Source organism: Phaseolus vulgaris, chromosome 8, assembly GCF_051622355.1.
Source record: "Phaseolus vulgaris cultivar YP4 chromosome 8, ASM5162235v1, whole genome shotgun sequence".
NCBI lineage: Eukaryota > Viridiplantae > Streptophyta > Magnoliopsida > Fabales > Fabaceae > Phaseolus > Phaseolus vulgaris.
The window spans coordinates 13764910-13785215 of record NC_143505.1 but is presented as its reverse complement, the minus strand read 5'-3'; the positions used below and the strand labels follow the sequence as shown (position 1 = coordinate 13785215).

The 20306-nt window shown below is 33.4% G+C and overlaps 1 protein-coding gene across 1 annotated transcript; it reads right to left on the bottom strand.

Annotated features, from left to right (window-relative positions):
* Window positions 1-17985: 17985 nt before the first annotated feature.
* Window positions 17986-19048, bottom strand: LOC137826096 (uncharacterized). Its single transcript, XM_068631947.2, has one exon. The coding sequence runs from the start codon at window positions 18942-18944 to the stop codon at window positions 18378-18380; it is 567 nt and encodes a 188-aa protein (XP_068488048.1). The 5' UTR covers window positions 18945-19048; the 3' UTR covers window positions 17986-18377.
* Window positions 19049-20306: the final 1258 nt, after the last annotated feature.

Sequence of the window (20306 nt, the reverse complement as noted above, 5' to 3'; positions counted from 1 at the left end):
CTGTTATAAAATGAACTGATTGAAAATAAAATGAACAGATTTATTTTCAAAAAGCAGTTAGAGAATTTGTTATGTGAGGAGACTTAGTCAGCCATTCTGGTGCAGGGACAAAACTGAAAACCGTTTAAGCTAGACATGGCACCAGAGTAAAAAAGAATCTATTTATTTACAGATGAACAAATTTATTTTTTAAAACGAAAACAGAAAAAGCTTAACTATTTAAAACACAGTCGTTTTGAAAGGTAGAAGACTTAGTCAAAATACTTGATGCACAAAATCTAATTTTCACAAGACTTAGCCAAGGCATCAGTTTAAAAAAGAATCTGTTTATTTAGAAAAGAACAGATTTATTTTTATGCAGTAAACATGTTTTTTTGTAAAACATGTGAAAAACAGTTTAAGAAACCTTATGCTTGTTCTTATCACATGGCCAGTGGTTAGGAGGTGAGTTACTCAGCAAAAAGCCTACTCTTAAACAACCTCTAAACACTACCTAAGAGACACTTAAAGCAAAACTAAATATACAAGAATTGTACATAAAAGTCTTCATCAAACACATGTCTTGAAGGGGCAACAACCATCTTCAACAATCTCCCCCTGTTTAATGGAGACAAATCCCCATAGCTCTGTTGCTTTAAGAACCTGTACTGCACCAAATATTAAACCAGAAAAACAGAACATTGCATAACATGTGAAATGGTTTTAAGGTGCAGAATTTAACTTCCTGTTTTAGCTAGCTTCACCTAGCATGGTGAGCTATTTTTCTCCCCCTTTGGATTCATCAAACAACATGTAAGCATAGGAAAAAAAAAACAGAAACATAACCATAATAGTCCAAAAAGATAAAGACAAATTGTTCATCATTAAAAAAATTTAAAACTGATAAAGAAAGCATGAAAAGCAAGAGACTACTGATCCTTGTAGTATAACTCTGCAAACTGTGCCTGAACTCCTTCAATTTGATCATCAAGGTGCTGAAACCTTGCTTGAGTAGTCTCAAAGTATGCCCTTTGTTCTGCAGTCATGACATCAAGGCGATACAGAACTTGCCTTTCAAACATGGATAATGGTTCACCTCGGTATTCTGGAGTTTGATAGGCAACAATGGCATTTGCAGCAACTTCTTCATGCACAAATTGGGGAGCAGGTGAGTCTCCTCTGACTTCTACAGATGGAGAGCGTATCCTTTGGTTTCTAGCATGTCCAGCAGATTGTTCTGCCGCTTGAACTGTGTCATCCTCCATTGGAACAGCTTCATCCTCATCCTCATTATTGAGGTTTGAGGCTCCATGTTCTGCTTGAGGGTTCTTGCCTTTGAGAACCACCCAATTGTCCTCTACTTTGTGAAATCCCATCTTTGTGAGAGTTGAATTGTCAATCTCACTTACAGCCTTGATGGGGTCGTTTCTCTCATTTGAAGCATCAATACCAAAGAAATCAATCAATTTTGAAACAAGTATAGCATAAGGAAAGCGATAATCAACCAACCTTTTGGATTTCAGCATGTGTTCATTGATAATGAAAACCCAGTTTACCTTAATCTGGTTCATGATGCAGTATAGAAGGATTAAATCCTCTTCATGTAAAACAACATGATTTGTACCTCTTGGGATGAGTTGCCATGCTATAATGTAGGCAACAAGACGTGGTGTAAGGTTCAAATGACCTGCATGGAACCTGCTTATGTTCTGTGTAGGGTTCCTCATACAGCTCTTGTAATATTGCAGCTTGTTGAATTCTTGAATCCCACTGGTGTTTCCTTTTCCCACTTTCAGTCCTGCGTACTTGATTCCAGCCATAGAATTCCAAACATCACTTGTGATCTTCATTTTGATCCCTTTCACATAAGAGACAATGTTCTTTCCATCCAGTGTTAGGTTAGTGTAAAACACCTTAACCAAATCAGGATATACATTACTCGTTAATTGCAGCAGCTTTTTCAGTTTCTGGTGCTTCAACACAGCCCTTGTTTCTGCCAATTTTTCTGATTTCAGCCAGTTGAAATCCAGCACCTTGGGTATATTAATCTGCTTTCTGCTTGTCTCATGGATGTAGGCATTGATTGCTTCTTCATTTCCAGCGAACCAACCTTCTAGCACACCTTGAAAGGTGCTTTGCTTGCCCTTATTTTTTTGTTTCTGTCTTGAAGAAGAAGCCATGGTTGAACTAGAATTTTCTCTTGGTTTCAAATGGTGAGAACAGAGAATGGATAGCCAATGTGGGTAGCAGATTTTCACACAGATTTATATAGAAATGAATAGGTTGATATGGCAGTTATGAGTGGATATGCATGAAGATTTTATGCTCTGAATTTGTGCAGAGAATCTTTGAAAATATGCAGCAAATATTTAGGGTCACGATGCACACAACTCATACCTTTATTGAGCACCCAAACCATCAAATCGGTTACACAACCATGACCAAAACCGTCAAAGGTACAGAGGTTAATGCCCACTTAGTCAGTCAATCAGTCAAAGATCAGAATTTCTCTTTCCTAGTCATCAATGCATATCAGTACAGAAAATAAACACATTCAATTACGAATAAATAGATTTAATTTTTCACCACTAGGAACAATTGACATTTATAATACCCAATTCTTTGAGCAGAAAATTAAACCTATCTTTAGCCAATGGTTTTGTGAACAAATCAGCAAGCTGTAAATCTGTACCAATGAATTTAATCTCACATGTTCCATTTGATATATGTTCGCTTAGAAAGTGATGCCTAATTTCTATGTGTTTGGTTCTTGAATGCATGACAGGATTTTTGGTTAAGTTGATTGCACTTGTGTTATCACACAGCAGAGGTATATGGTTAAGTAAGATACCAAAATCATTCAATTGTTGTCTTAGCCATATGGTTTGAGCACAACAACTCCCTGCTGCAATGTATTCTGCTTCAGCCGTGGAGAGAGCTACACAAGCCTGCTTTTTGCATTGCCATGAGATCAAGCTTGATCCAAGCAAGTGACAGGTTCCACTGGTGCTCTTCCTATCAATTTTGCAACCTGCAAAATCTGAATCAGAATATCCAGTTAAACTTAATGAAATGTTACCTGGATACCAAAAGCCAACTTCTTTAGTTCCTTGCAAATACTTCAAAATCCTTTTGGCAGCATTGTAATGTGATTCTTTAGGATCAGATTGAAACCGAGCACACATGCACACTGCAAACATAATTTCAGGCCTGCTGGCAGTGAGATACAGTAGAGATCCTATGAGTCCTCTGTATTTGGTTTCATCAACAGAAATTCCAACTTCATCATGATCCAAGTGACAGCTTGTTGAGAAGGGTGTGCTGATTGGTTTACACTTGTCCATTTCAAATTTCTTCAGCAGATCCTTGCAATACTTAGCTTGACTTAAGAAAATGTCATCCTTGAGTTGTTTGACCTGCAAGCCTAGAAAATAGTTCAACTCACCCATCATTAACATTTCAAACTCGCTCTTCATGATTTCCACAAAAGCTTCACACAATTCTCCATTGTTTGATCCAAAAATGATGTCATCTACATATACTTGTACTAGGATTGTGTCATCCCCTCTCTTCTTGATGAACAAGGTCTTATCAGGTGTGCCTCTGTCATAGCCTTGTGAGGTGAGGAAATCACTTAACCTCTCATACCATTGCCTAGGAGCTTGCTTGAGCCCATAGAGAGCTTTCCTTAGCTTGAACACATGTCCTGGATGCAGGTGGTCTTCAAAACCTGGTGGTTGTGAAACAAATACCTCTTCATTTATATAACCATTCAAGAAAGCACTCTTCACATCCATTTGAAACAGCTTGAACCCTTTGATGCAGGAGAAGGCAAGTAGCAATCTAACAGCTTCTAGCCGAGCCACTGGTGCATATGTCTCATCATAATCTATTTCTTCTTCTTGATTATACCCTTTAGCCACTAGCCTAGCCTTATTTCTGGTAATCACCCCGTGCTCATCCATTTTATTTCTGAATACCTATTTTGTTCCAATTATATTCATCTCAGGTATTCTAGGAACAAGAGTCCAGACCTCATTAAGAGCAAATTGATTCAGTTCCTCTTGCATGGCTAAAATCCAGTTGTTGTCCTTGAGAGCTTCATTCAGATTCTTGGCTTCCACTTGAGATACAAAAGCCATTGCTTCACAGAAGTTGTTCAAGGATTTCCTAGTTGATACTCCTTTCTCAATGTTCCCAGTGACATTATCAAGGGTTAGGTCTTTAGGGGTTTTCCACTCTTTTGGCAAACTTGCAGGCACAGTAGATTCTTGCATAGCATGTGTATCAGCAGTATCAAAATGAGTCGATTCATTTTGATTTAAAACAGATTTAAATTCATTACTGTCAAGGTCATCAACAACAGTTTTAGATATGCTATGATCAGTTTCATCAAAAACAATATGTATTGATTCTTCTACTATGAGCAACCTTTTATTGAAGACTCTATATGCATGACCATTCAAAGCATTACCAATGTGCGCACCTTCATCAGATTTAGCATCAAACTTACCAAGATTTTCTTTGCCATTATTCAATACAAAGCATTTACACCCAAATACCCTAAGGTGGCTCACACTAGGTTTTCTGCCCTTATACAATTCATATGGGGTTTTCTTAAGAATAGGTCTTATTAAGGTTCTATTCAACACATAAGCAGCAGTATAGACTGCATCTGCCCAAAAATACTTAGGGAGCTTAGATTCATTTAACATGGTTCTAGCTAGTTCCTCTAATGATCTGTTTTTCCTTTCAACTACACCATTTTGTTGGGGTGTCCTAGGGGCTGAAAAGGTGTGTGATATCCCATGCTTCTCATAGAACCTCTCAAATCTAGCATTCTGAAACTCTCCCCCATGATCACTTCGAATTAATTTAATGCAGCAACCATTTTCATTTTGCAGAATCTTTGCTAATTTCTTAAAAGCATTGTAAGAATCATTTTTATGTGCAAGAAACAAAGTCCATGTAAATCTAGAGTAGTTATCCACAACAACTAAAGCATACAAATTTCCAGCCAAGCTAGCAACTCTAGATGGTCCAAATAAGTCCATATGCAGTACATCCAAAGGATTTTTTATAGAGACAATATCTTTTAAATTGAAAGAAGATCTAATTTGTTTACCTTTCACACAAGCATCACAAAGCCTGTTATCCTGAAATTTAATGTTAGGTAAACCAGAAACTAAATCTTTAGATTTCAATTTATTTAAGTGATTAGTGTGTATGTGAGCTAACCTCTTGTGCCACAGCCAAGACTCATCACTTCTAGACAACAAACACTCATTTGAAGAGTTAGTTTCCATGATATTCAAAAGATATATGTTATTCACTCTCTTACCAGTAAACAACACCTTACTAGATGAATCACTTGAGATTGTGCAGCCTTTTGACTCAAAGTTCACCTTGTATCCTTTGTCACAAAGTTGACTTATGCTGAGAAGGCTATGTTTAAGTCCTTCTACATAAAGCACATTCTCAATAGTGGTTGAATTCCCTGTTCCAATAGTGCCTCTGCCCAAAATCCTTCCTCGGTTATTATCACCATAGGTTACATGTCCCTCTGCTTTGAGCTTCAAGCTAGTGAATTTTGTAAGATCTCCAGTCATATGCTTGGAACAGCCACTGTCCAAGTACCACTGATTTTTCTTGCTGCCAATCTGCAAAACAGAATAAAAATGATACAAATGGTACCCTTTTCAGTATAGGGTCCAACACAGATTAAAACCTTCTCTTTGGTAGCCATTTTGCTAAATTCTTAGGAACAAGATGCTTTCTAGCAATGCAAGACCTAGAGGTATGACCAGATTTCATGTAGTAAAAACAGGTTACATGAGATGCCTTTTTACCACTGTTAAAAGCTGAAAAAACTGATTTTGCTGGAACAAAAAAACTTGAAAGCTTTTTGACATTGGTTACATTTCCAGGGGTATAACCAAGTCCATTTTTATTGAAAACAACATTCTGTGAGCCAAGAAGAGACTCAAGGTTCTCTCTTCCCTTGGTGAAATTGGAAAGGGTTTTTAGCAAATACTCCACTTGTTTTTCCAATTTTTTGCAGTTTTCACAGGTTTTAATAGAGGCATGCAAGCATGTTAGTTCAAGGCTTTAGGGTATCTGATCATTGTGCTTTAATTATAAAACAATCTCAACAAGATTGGGGACCAAAACCGTTTAGATATCTAAATGTGTGGCAAACAGACAAAAGTTTTAAAGATTGTGTTAAGAATGATTGGGAAAATCAAAAGTTTGAAGGAAATGAAATATGGAAAATGAAGGAAAAATTGAAATCTTTAAAAAAGAGGATTAATACTTGGAATAAAGAGGTGTTTGCCTCATTGCAGACAAATTTAATTAACCTAGAACAGATGATTAGCAATCTAGACACAAAAGATGAGCAAGGTGGATTGAATGAGGATGAGAAAAAAAGAAGGAAATCTTTGTTTGCTGATTTGAAAAATCTGTGCCTAAAAATTGAAATGCTTAATAGACAAAAATCAAGAATTAAATGGCTGCAAGAAGGAGATCTAAATACACAATTCTTTCATAAGATTATAAAATGGAGGTCAAATAAAAACAGATTGAACGGGGTGTTTGTAGGGAATGAATGGTGTGAGGAACCATCAAGGGTAAAGGGGGAAGTTCTAAGGTTCTATAAAGAAATATTCACGGGCTCACGAGAAATTCAATTGTTGTTAGACAATGTTCCCTTCCCAAATATTAGCAGTGAGGATAATAGGGCTTTGATAAAGGTAATCTCTATGGAAGAAGTGAAACAGGTAGTGTGGGACTGTGATAGTAATAAATCCCCTGGACCAGATGGTTTTAATTTTAGCTTTTTAAAGAATTCTGGGAGATTATAAATATAGAACTATATAAAGCTGTATGTTGCTTTCAAAAATGGGGGAGATGGCCAAAAGGATGTAATGCCTCTTTCATCACAATCATCCCTAAAATTGCTAACCCTTTTAGATTAGAGGACTTTAGACCAATATCCTTAGTTGGCAGTTTTTACAAAATCATAGCAAAATTTTTAGCTAGAAGACTGCAGAAAATCATGCATATAATCATTGATCATAAACAATCGGCTTTCATTCAAGGAACGGGTATTCTTGATAGCATAATTGTGGCAAATGAAGTTATAGAGGAGGTAACAAAGAAGAAGAGTAAGTGTATCATTGTTAAGGCTGATTTTGAGAAAGCCTACGACTCTGTGGATTGGAATTTTCTATTTTATGTTACAAAGGATGGGGTTTGGAAATACATGGATTAAATGGATTAGGAGTTGCTTAGAATCATCATCTATATCCATACTTGTCAATGGAAGTCCTACTGAACAATTCCAACCGACAAAGGGCCTAAGGCAGGGCGACCCTTTAGCACCATCTCTATTTCTTATAGTGGTTGAAGGTTTGGCTGGAGTCATGAGAGTGGCCCAACAAAAAGGACTCTATGATGGGATTAAAGTAGGCTTGTATCAGGTTGAGGTTAGTATGTTACAGTTTGCTGATGATACTATATTTTTCTGTGAGGATAATGTGAAAAACATTACAACAATTAAATGTACTCTAAGATGTTTTGAACTTGTGTCTGGTTTGAAGGTGAATTTTCGAAAAAGTAAAATCGCAGGTATAGGTGCACAACATACTGAAATTCTAAGATACTCTGCGATTTTAAATTGTAATCAAATGGAAGTTCCTTTTAAATATTTAGGGGTTCCTGTGGGAGATAATCATAGGAAAAAAGTGTTTTGGAATGATATGATAGCAAAAATTAAAAGCAAGCTTTCTAGTTGGAAAGGAAAATTTTTATCTTTTGCTGGAAGAGTTACTTTGATAAAATCTGTCATTTCAGCTGTCCCTTTATATTACTTATCTCTGTTCAAAATGCCTACAACAGTTGGGAATTTAATCACAAGATTACAAAGAGATTTTCTATGGGGATGGGGAAGTGATAAAAGGAAGATAGCCTGGATTAAGTGGGACCTTCTATGTCAATCCAAATCGGAAGGAGGACTGGGAATTAAGGATGTAAAGTTGTTTAATATGGCTCTTCTTGGGAAATGGAAATGGAGACTTGGTTGTGAAAAATCAGGACTTTGGAAACAGGTATTGGAATCTAAATATGGGTCTTGGAGAGAGTTAGATGATAGTGTTGTGTCAAATACTGAATCTTGGTGGTGGAGAGATATCAAGAAGGTGTGCGGAGGAAACTCAAACTCTTGGTTTGATAATCAGAGAAGGTGGAAGGTCGGTGCAGGGAGTAATATTATGTTTTGGACAAACCATTGGATAGGGAATGATACTTTGAAAAACAGATATCCCAGAATTTTTTCAAACTCAGTGCTTAAAGAGGGCTCTGTAGATAAATATGGGGTATGGCAAGAAAATCAGTGGGTATGGCAAATAGAATGGAGAAGAGAGTGGTTTTTATGGGAAAATGAAATTATAAATGAATTTATGGATGAATTGAAGACTATTAAAATAGATGCTTGTAGAAATGATGAGTGGATGTGGGTAGGTGATATCTCAAACTGTTTTACTGTTAATTCTGCTTATAAAATCCTTTGCCAACAAAATAATTTGCAGTCACATTCATGCTCTGCTTTCAATTTTGATTCTTTTTGGAGCCTAAAAGCTCTACCATCAGCACATTACTTTGCCTGGCGTGTTTTATTTGGTAAAATTGCAACATATGATAATTTAGTACATAGAGGAATTCAGGTTGGAAGGGGAATGTGTGTCATGTGTGGGTCTGAGCTCGAAACAGTAAATCATCTTTTCTTCACATGTAAAGTGACTTCTAAAGTATGGTGTATGTCTAATGCTTGGGCTGGTAGAGCTTTTGTACATTGTGATAATGCTATTCAACATTTCGAACAAATAGGTTTTACAGGTCTAAACTACTTGGGAAATTGTGTTTGGAAATGTATGTGGATTTCTATTATTTGGGGAATTTGGAATCATAGGAATAGGATAATTTTCAATAATGCAGTGGTGGATCCTGTTGAAATTTTTGCTTTGGCCCAAGTAAAGGCGTGGGCATGGGTAAGTTATAAATTTCCAAAGTCAAATTTCTCTTATTCTGATTGGTGTATTAATGTATATGAATGTTTAAAATCAATACATTGATGATTAACGCCCTTTCTTTACTTTTGATTGGATTCTTGGTTTGCATGAGAGGAATGCCTTGGGGTACAACTATAATCATAATGGATGCTTGGAAAATGCAGTAGATAGCAAGGAGACAAAGTCTTTCTTTTGAGTTGATACGCTTATAGTCTGGAATTGGACTAAGTTGTAGGATTCCTTGATAGCTAATTTGGTTTATGTATTGACATCTTGTTGTTTTTAAAGAGGTTAAGATTAGCAGATATATGTGTAGAATATGTCTATGTTTAGGCATGTTATCTGGAAACCTCACTTCTTTAGTATAAGGAATTGTGTAAATGGGTTGGAGTACCCCTAGTACTTCTATTTATTAAATCTTTATTGCTGATTAAAAAAAAAAAGTTCAAGGCTTACCAAATCTGTTTTGGCCTTATGCAATTCTTCCTCAAGTGTTTTTACTTTAGGTGCAAGCACATTATTTACCTTTTGCAGCTTATTGCATATTACAGCTAGCCTATTTGCTTCATCATGTGTTTCCTTGAAAGCAGCAAGCAATTGATCATAGTTATCTAAATCCACAGAAAAATCACTTACTGAATCAGAGATTGACTCCTCATCCTTCATCATGAAGCACAAATTGTTTTCCTCATTCTCAGTTGAAGAGCTGCTGGTTGAAGATACTTCATTTTCCTCCCATGAGATGTAAGCTCTTCTTCCCTTGCTCTTTTCTACTCTCTTGTTGGCAGATTTATCCTTTGATTGATTGTCTGGACAATCCGTTTTGATGTGCCTTGTTTTGCCACAACCAAAGCAAGTAAATTTAGAGGAATTTGGATCATTGGGTTTAGGATACCTTCTTTTCTGCTGGTTCCTATCTCTGCTTTTCTTCTTCAGGAATTTGCTGAATCTTTTTGTAAGAAGACTGATTGTTTCATCATCTTCAGCATCTTCTTTTTCCTCCTTGATCTCATTCTGTTCACTTGCTTTCAGTGCAAGTCCTTTGGGTTTTCTCTCTGTTGTTTCCTGCTCTTTGAGTCTCTTGAGCTCTAGCTCATGCTCCATTAGCTTTCCAAAGAGTGCAGCAGTTCCCAACTTTGACAGATCACGGCTTTCAGATATGGCAGTCACCTTTAGTTGCCAGCTTCTGTTGAGGCACTTCAATATCTTTATGTTGAGTTCCTCTCTGTCAAATTCTTTTCCCAAACCAGTAAGGTGATTCACAATATGAGTGAACCTTTTCTGCACATCAGCAATGCTCTCCTCGGGTTGCATTTTAAACAATTCATATTCTTGGATGAGAGAATGTTTTCTTGACCTCTTCACATCTTCAGTACCCTCATGAGTGACTTCTAAGACTTCCCACATCTCCTTAGTTGACTTACATTGGGATATCCTGAAGAACTCATCCATTGTTAATGCAAAGGTTATGATGTTCTTGGCCTCAAGATCATGTTGAGCCTTCCTCCTTTCGGTCTCATTCCATTCAGATCTTGGCTTTACCACTTCTTCATCCTTGACAACCTGCATTGGCACATAGTGTCCATGGACCACAGCTTCCCAAATTAATGCATCAATAGATTCCATGAAAATTCGCATTCTAATTTTCCAAAATGCATAATTCATTCCATTGAACATAGGTGGTCTATTAACGGCAGATCCCTCAGCAAAAAGCACTTTAAACTCAGACATTATTGCAAACAAACTTGATTAAAATACAAGTCCTAGCTCTTGATACCAATTGTTAGGTTTAATAGTGCCAAAGTTCAAGAGGGGGGGGGGGGGGGGGGTGAATTGATCTTTTAAAAGTTTCTCGCAGAATCAGTATTTATCACAGTGTGCAGAAAATAAATCGATTTATTTGAAATTGAACAGATTTATTTTGGCACTGTTTGTGTTTAAAAAACGTTTATACAGCAAGGTTAATCACAAGATTATGCAGATAGATTTTCCAGATACGCACACACTGATATTAGAATGAAAAACAGTGAATCACAAAACAACAAACTTCACTTTTACGCAAGAGATTAAGGTTCAATTAATAGCATGACAATTCCTTGAGACACCTATCACAGTCAATATGTTCCAGGGGCTTTTAACAGATTTTATATGTTCTTATCATAATCAAACAGCTTTTCCAGAAATTAAGAACAATATGAACTGAGCCCAGAAAGAACAGATTTATTATTGATTGAACAGATTTATTTATTGTCAGTTTAACACATGCAGAAATTTAAGTGCAGAGATTAAGGGAGAATGAACACAAGGTAATTATACTGGTTCACTCAACTGAGCTACATCCAGTCTTCACCTAAACTAAGGTGAAATTCACTAAATCACACTTCAAACAAACACAAATACCATTGTTCTTAAAACCTACAAGAACTTAGGTACACTTGCTAAAAAAACCCTATTTCAGCACACACACTCTTCAAGAAACCCTATCAAGAAGAGTGTACAACCAAACTTTTACAAGAAAAGAAATGTGAAACGACTACACCTGATTGAGGATGCAGAAATCTGCCTTAAACCAGTAGAACAGATTGCTAGAACAGTAGCAGCACCTCTCACCAAGCTTTTGGAACCAAACAAGAACAAACACTTTGTGATTTTCGAAATCTTTTAAGAACAGATGTTAATTCCTTGTAAATCCTCAATTCTCTGATGCAAAACTTGTTTTTACAATTGTATGATCGATTTTTAAACTCAGAAACAAGTTTTCATTTTATAGAAAACCAACTTAAAACAGATTTTTGAAAAACAGTTAAAGCTGTTATAAAATGAACCGATTGAAAATAAAATGAACAGATTTATTTTCAAAAAACAGTTAGAGAATTTGTTATGTGAGGACACTTAGTCAGCCATTTTGGTGCAGGGACAAAACTGAAAACCGTTTAAGCTAAACATGGCACCAGGGTAAAAAAGAATCTATTTATTTACAGATGAACAGATTTATTTTTCAAAACGAAAACAAAAAAAGCTTAACTATTTAAAACACAGTCGTTTTGAAAGGTAGAAGACTTAGTCAAAATACTTGATGCACAAAATCTAATTTTCACAAGACTTAACCAAGGCATCAGTTTAAAAAAGAATCTGTTTATTTAGAAAAGAACAGATTTATTTTTATGCAGTAAACGTGTTTTTTGTAAAACATGTGAAAAACAGTTTAAGAAACCTTATGCTTGTTCTTATCACATGGCCAGTGGTTAGGAGGTGAGTTACTCAGCAAAAAGCCCACTCTTAAACAACCTCTAAACACTACCTAAGACACACTTAAAGCAAAACTAAATATACAAGAATTGTACATAAAAGTTGATGGAGATCAAGCTCAAGTGGACATGGAGGCCAATCAACAAGATCAAGAAGAGGTAGAGGCACAAATGGAGGACGCCCATGGAGGTCAAAGCCCACCTCAAAGGCTTACAAGAAGCATGTTCAAAGCTTTAGGAGCTAGGGGACAATTATTTTCTCTTTTTGTAATTTCTTTAGTTGAAGGTGCTTAGAGGGAAACATTAGAAACCTCTATTGTTATAGCATCTTTTAGGCTTTAGTTAGGAGCTTTAGGAGGGGGGGGGTGCGTTAGTAGATAGGTGTAGGAGTAGAATAGGAGGTGCCAAAGTGAAGGAAGAGGTCACACCTTCCTCATGCTTTGTAATTGGCGTCGGTTCTAGAAACTTTTTAGGAGGGAATTTTGAATTTGTGTAGCTTGCATTTCAGCACCTTAGGCTATAAATAAAGGTGCTTCCTTTGTAAAATTCATATTGGAATTTAGAGTAAAGAAACTATACTCAAATTTTGAGTGAGCATTGGAGAGCTTTTGAGTCTTCTTCTCTAGTCTTATCTTGATGGATCCATGGTGTCCTCAAGTGGCGGCAACACACTAATCTTGGAGCAGCCATACTCCAAGTGGCGTGATCAATCACCTTCTCTTCCATCTCCATAAGTGTTCTTTTCTCTAACTTTGTTTCTTCTTCATTTTCATGTCTAGCTTAATTGTTCTTGCCTTTTTTGGTTCGGCTATTTCCATTTTCCAGCAAGTTATTCTTCCTTTTGTTTGATTTGGTTCGGTGTGTTTAATTTCCAGCACTTATAATTCAGTTTGCTTATCTTTTGTTCCATTCTCTTCGGTTCAATTTGATCATAATTGGAACTTCCATATGAGTTTTGGATTTGGTGTTAGTTTTGGTGAGTTCTTGACTTAGAACATTGATCCAATTCTAAGAAAAGTGTCTAACTATTGTCCAACTCAAGTTGATTCCTAAATATTGAAGGGGCAGCAACCATCTTCAACAAAGTTTAGGGTAGCAATGCCAACCTATTGCACAATCAGAGAATCTAGAGAACTAACTTGTGTTCTATTTATAATATTTTAGGAGTCTGAAGATAATTAACTATACATAACTCATTGGTTGATATTACATTTAAATTCATTTTTTCCTAGAGGATCATTTTAATGAGTCGTGAATTTGTACTGTCTTAAGATAATTTCATTAGCTAGCTACTCTTGGAAAAAAAAGTATAACCCATTCATTATTCCTTCAATGATATCAATGCAAAAAATATGGTAGACAACATTACTCATTTTCAAGAATCATTGTATAAAGTTATGGCTGATGATTATTTTACGACAAGTGTATCATATCAGTTGTAATAAATTTGTCCCTAAGGACGAATATCAAACCCACAAGGAACAAATGAATTCTCAAGTATAATATTCACTAAATAGAAAACAATATATAAAAAATTTTTGTGTATGAGATTGCAATAATGTAAATAAAGCAAAGTAAAGAGTTGTTTGATTCAATTGGGAAAATTGGGATTAGGGTTCCTCCTTCTCACTCTTTTGTATTTTGAGAAACATGTAATATTCTATTTTTGATTGATATTGATGCCCATACAAAATTTATTTATATCGATTCCCCACATAAAATTATTAAGATAGTCTCCTAAATATCGATTCCTCACATATTTATAAAAAATCCTCATTGTTCTGAACATATGTTGATAGAAATTAACATTTCAAATCTATTTCTAACATTCAAATATGTTAAGCATTATCATTTAAGTTTGATGCTTAGAAGTACTTTTTAGTCTAAACCTAAGGATCAAAATCATGATAAAACAAGCGTTAAAAATAAAATGACAATACCAATCATCAGTCAAGAACAAAATATTATGTTTAAATATCACCTCAATACATAGGAATTTGAACATAATATGGGGTTTCTATCTCCTTCTATTCTCCAATGATGTCCAGGGTTATGCCTTATGCCTCATATTTAACCTAATTGGGCTTGGGCTAAGCGACTTCTCGCCTAAGGGAGTTACAACTTGCTTGGGCGAGTTAGACGAGAAAAAACCCAACTTCTTTGGGGTGATCTTGCTTGGGCGAGTTTGGGTGAGTTCCTCTAAAGTGATTTGGCTTGGACGAGTAGTTTTGAGTGTTCTAACTTTCTCTTTTTATCTTTTCTCTTCTCCTTTAACCCTTTCATCCCCATTTTCCCCTAGAATTCGGAAATTAACACAAATTTGGGAATAAATTGTTCTTATTCATATTATAATCACAATATAATCACAAAGATTTAATTCATAAATTAGGGGTTAAATTAGAGTTATTTTATCAATAAATATTCATAAGTTTTTGTCTTTTAATATGAAATATTGATGAAATATGACATTATCAATGATCCAATGAACAAATTACAAATGCAAAGCACAATCACAGTCCAAAATCAAAATACTCAAATTGATTCAAACTATAATATATGTCACTAACCATAAAGATTAAAATCCAGAAATACGACACTACTAAAAAATGAATAGAAACAAATTTTAGAGACAAAAAATAATTGTTTATTATATTGACTAAATTAGATACTATTTTATAAACTAAAAAATTATTGGTATCTAAATTAGTTTCTAAATTTATAAACTAGTTTTTAAATTGATATCTAATTAACTACCAAGATTTTAACTATCAATTTTAGAATCTAAAATAGTTGGTAACTAGTTAGATATATTAATAATAAAAACTATTTTAGATATCAATAATTTTTTAGTCTCTAAAATAATATCTAATTTGGTCAATATAGTGACTAATTATTTTTTATATCTAAAATAGTTTTTATTTAATGATTTTTTTTAAGTGCGAAGAGAAGTAGAAAATCCACTTCAACAAATATCTTAGTATATTTTAAAATTTGAGATATGAAAGAAACAAAGGGAAAATAAATTGGGATCCAATTTACTGTAATTTACCCTCATTGAAATAGTGTTCAATAAACCCAACCACGACATCTAATCCCAAACAACACACAAAATAAAAGAAAACGCCATCAAGATAAAAAAGCGCACCATTAAACTCACATTTAGAAAACAAAGGCTAAGGGTTTTAGCTCCACCCAAGAATCCTTAGTTAAACACAGATTGTATTGCCTCCTCAAAACAACCCGATTTCGAGCACTTCTAATGAAAATTAGGGTTTGTTAAAAACATAACCAGCACAATCAACAAACCAAGGTTCTAAATTACTTACCAACTCAGTGAAAATCCAACCTTAGAGCTAATAATAAAAGTTGAAAGCGTTTAATTATTTTTTAGAAGTAATTTAGAAATGTGAAAAATTAGAAAAATGCAAACAAGTGTTTAGAAAGGGAAACACAAAGAGAAAAGGGAAGGAGAGAAAACTAAGTGATTTAGGGTTTAATATTTTTGGTGAAGTGATTTAGAGATAAGAGACAATAGAGAAGCAGAGGCCCATGCGAATAATTAAAAGAGAAAAGACTCACATAAATGAAAGTTATTAAATATTTACTAAAAAATGACTAGTGTTGTAGTGACAACTACTTGAACTAATACTCTTATTACCGTTACAAAGAGAAGAGAAAATACAAGAATTCTGAGTCATCCAACAAAAACTAAAAAATAAAAATAAACAAAAAAAGAGAAAATTCATTTCGAAACTCTAAATTTATTAAACAAATTGACAAGGTAAAAAATAAAGTAATAAAAAGTTAATTAATTTTCATTTTAATAATAAAAAAATTTAATTTTCATTACTTAAACTCTCTTACTAATTTTCCAAATTTTATTTAAATTATTATTTATAAAAGCATCAATCTAATCCTCGTTATTGTGTTATTGACATTAACTTTATAATTTTTTTTTTCATTTAAACCTATTTTTCTATTTTATTTAGGTTATTATTTTTAAATTATGGTTTGTGTCGGTTTGACTGACACTAACATTAAATAATTTATTATAAAATAATTAATTGTAATAATTATTTAATTTAATTTAATCTAATATTAGTTTAAAATCAATTTTAAATTTGTAATAGTTATATATATATATATATATATTTTTTTTATGATTTTAAATTATATTTTATTTTATATTAAGATTGTTATGTTTATTATTTTGTTAAATTTATTGAAATACGTTTAGGAGCTTGTATTCTTAATCTTGTTATAACATAAATTTAAATTTAAATAGATTGTAATTATAAGATAATGATTATCTTTATAATTGATCATATATAATTTGTATCGACATAATAAAAATAAGATTTTTAAGGATGTTTGAAGAATAATTATAATAATAAAATTATTATAAAATCAAGTTGTTAACTATCTTTAAAATTTTATTTCTAGTAATAGTTGGACTCTGTCAGTTAACAATTATTGATTATTGGAGAAAAATGAATAATGACCGTAACTTCTTGAAGAAAAATCTAATTTTTAATATTGATTATTTTCATAGCCAATATAAAAAATATAAAAAGTGTAACTTATTATTTAAGTTCTTTAATGGGCATAGAAAATTTACACTCTTTGAATGATGAAATTTTTTTAAGTTACTGTGTAAGTTCTTTAATGGGCATTGAAAATTCACACCCTTTGAATGATAAAAAGTTCTTAAGAATATTCAAAGAAGGCCCTGATTGATGTAATCTTGGTTGCTCAACCAATGTGAATTATATTGGTTATTAATTGATGTAGAAAATTCCATGATGACATATGTAATGATTATAAATTCATATAAAATATTCAAAATAACCTATATATAATAACTATATGAGAAATATTTTTTCTGTGGTCACAAATAGAGTTTATTACCTACAATTGATCTCAAACTAATCATCATTTTAGAAGTGATGCTATCAAGTAAGTGAAAAAAAATATCAAAATCAAGGCGAAGTTTTAAAAATATTTTATTTGAAAAAAATGAAGTAGTGTTAGAATTGATCTGATAGATTGTAAAGCTAGCTAGTTTTAAAGGAGAATGGGTTATTTTAGGAGCTTAGGGCAAAAGTGGATGGCCCTTTGTATAGTTCTGAAGAGAATTGGTAAAACTGCATGCAAAATGAAGTTATAATGAGATTATGGATTGTTAAATTGTTTCCACATATGAAGGAGAAGGGAGAATGGTGGGAATGATAGAGGTTCATCAATCGTCTGATGGTTTCACAAGTCTTTAAATTCATTTGTGATGTATCCTTTGGAAAAACAAGTGTGTAATTTCCAATATAATAGTGTATAATCAATAAAGAAAGACACAAAAAATGGACAGAAAGAGAAGATAAGTAATGCTTAGAGAGGAATTTTTCACCAATACAAATATAAAAGTGTCTTTATGATGTCTGTGAGCGAGTCACTTTTAGTTGTTTTTCTTGTTCCTTCAAATAATTTCGTCTTGATCCGATATCGTTTTGTATATCAAAGGTTACTATGTTATGATTCATGCTATAACTGAAATTTAAGCTGGAACATGCAATATAATATCAAACCAGCTACACCAAGTTGCTTGGAAACATATTTTGGGAGCAACATATAACTTCTTATATATATATATATATATATATATATATATATATATATATAATACCCGAAGCAACAACTTCAAATAATAGCTGTATTATTACAAAGGCAGTGTACACTATGGATATAACATAATAATACCAAAAGAATTAAAAAGAAAGACAAAAGGAAAATCACGAACCCATCTGCTATATAACAGCAGAAGAAAACAAGCAATATTAACATAAACTTTAGATGATACCGTCCCATTATTGAACTAGCAAGACGTATATATATATATAGATAGATAGATATATATGGAGAGAGAATTTAATTTTGATGCAGTACTGTGAGTGAAAAGAATATCCATACTGTATCAGAATTAAATTCTTAAACGTAATTAGTTACCTTTATATTGTAGATAAGTTGGAAGAAGAGCTAGGTATGAGATAAAAGCAACTTTTCACTGATCTTCCACACTTGGAACGCTACTTCAAAAGAAGGATCTAGTGTTCAATGTTGCTGACTCCTGGGGATGAAGGCCTAACCTAAGTTCAAGGTCTAAGTCAGCTTTCTTCTCTTCAATCCGCTGCCCCAAAACAAAAGAAGGAAGATGAGGAATTTCTGCTGTACCAATCAGCATGCCCCTTTCTACTGCATAATCATGATCATTTTTGTGAGGGAAATTGAATGGCATTTTACAATTTCTGGCATGCTTCTGGTCTTCTCCAGAACCCAACCGAAACAAAATTTTCTCTTCCAAATCAGAAGGGCCATTATTATTGTGATCACTTGTGGTCTTGATTGAGATATCCAATGAAAGCAAGCTTTCTTCAGAAGATTGCTTGAGCATGGCCCTATCTTTTCTGTGGACATTCATGTGGCCACCTAGGGCCTGTGCATTAGAGAATCCTTTCTTGCAAAAGTAACAAGAATAAGATTTCTTTTGTCCAGGACCACCTTGATCATCTGAGCTCCACCTTATCTCAGATTTCTTATAGTTTTGGGTGTTGAACTCCATCTTTCTTTGGCAAGTGAAGGGGAAATAGCAAGAAGACATAAAATCCACCAAGGAAAATAAAAGTGGTATGAAACTGTGGTCAACAGATTGGCTGAGACAAAATTTATAATCAGATTAGAAAACTACAGAAACTATGCATCTACGAGTTTTTTGCCCTTTTTTTATTATGGAAGCTGAGTAATATAGTTGTAACTTAGTATGTATGGTATTAAAAATGATAAGAAAACCTTGAAGCTAATTGAATAAAATATTATTTTGCAGCATTTTAGTTACTCGTTCAATTATTCTACCAGACATTTCCTTTTACACTACCTTGAGAGGATCAATAAGAGTTTATATGATTTTCACTTTGTGCTCTCTTAGGCTTGGTGAAAAGCTAAAAAAAAGAATTACTTAACTGTTCATCACAATAGCAGCTGTCATTTGCAACATTTCTTTTGGTTGTTTAACGATATATTTGAGAAATGAAAAATTAAATAAACATTTTGGTCCACTTGGAATGGTGTTAAACTCTTCATTAGCGATAAGGGGATATACATGTCCATTATATAAGTTATGAAATAGAAAAGGTATTTTATTTACAATTAGCATGAATAATATTTTTCCAGTGCTTTGATGAAATTTATCCATTTTCTTTCTAATATAGAAGTTTTAATATATAAATTACATGGTTTGTTCGCGTGATGTTAGAGTCTCTTTAATCAAATAGCTTAAATAATCATGCAATCATCTTATCTTTCGCTTTTCATGTTACTAAAATCACTACATGGTACATATGAGTCTATCTTTGCATTATGTAAAAGAATAAAGATTGATTACTGCACTCAGTAAATAACATTATTCAACGACCCTTTATAATAATATTATAATATTTTAAATTAAAAATTAAAATAAATATAATTAAAATATTAATTAATTTGTTTGTTAAGAGAATGTTTTTACAATATCAGGTTCTATGTAAAATCTAAAGCACACTAATATGATAGCTATGCATTTTAGATTATCTATCTATCTATATATATATATATTCAGAAATTCTTTTCGAAAATTTCTCCAAGGATATTTCCCCCTTACAACATTTAATTAGGGACCTCGTACATGAGAAAATTCATACCTACAATTTTTTTAACTCGTGAAGCAAAATTATACGAAACAGGAAAACCACTCTTATTACTAAAAGAATAATATTTGATATTGTCCCAGTAAACAAAAACTTAGACTATTTGCTAAACAGTAAGTTATTTTATCCGTACAAGAATCATCCTCCCTAAAAATATGTGAGCAATAAAATGCATTGATGAGATAAATTCTAGACATTTCTACCACTAAGAAAATTTTGAAACTAGAGTAGGTTTTTTTTCGTATTATCTAATCTTAAAACTTCCTTTAAACACGTTATTT

Excerpts from the sequence above, each read along its gene's own strand:
- LOC137826096 (XM_068631947.2), bottom strand. The coding sequence starts at position 18,944 with ATGTCTTCTTGCTATTTCCCCTTCACTTGCCAAAGAAAGATGGAGTTC.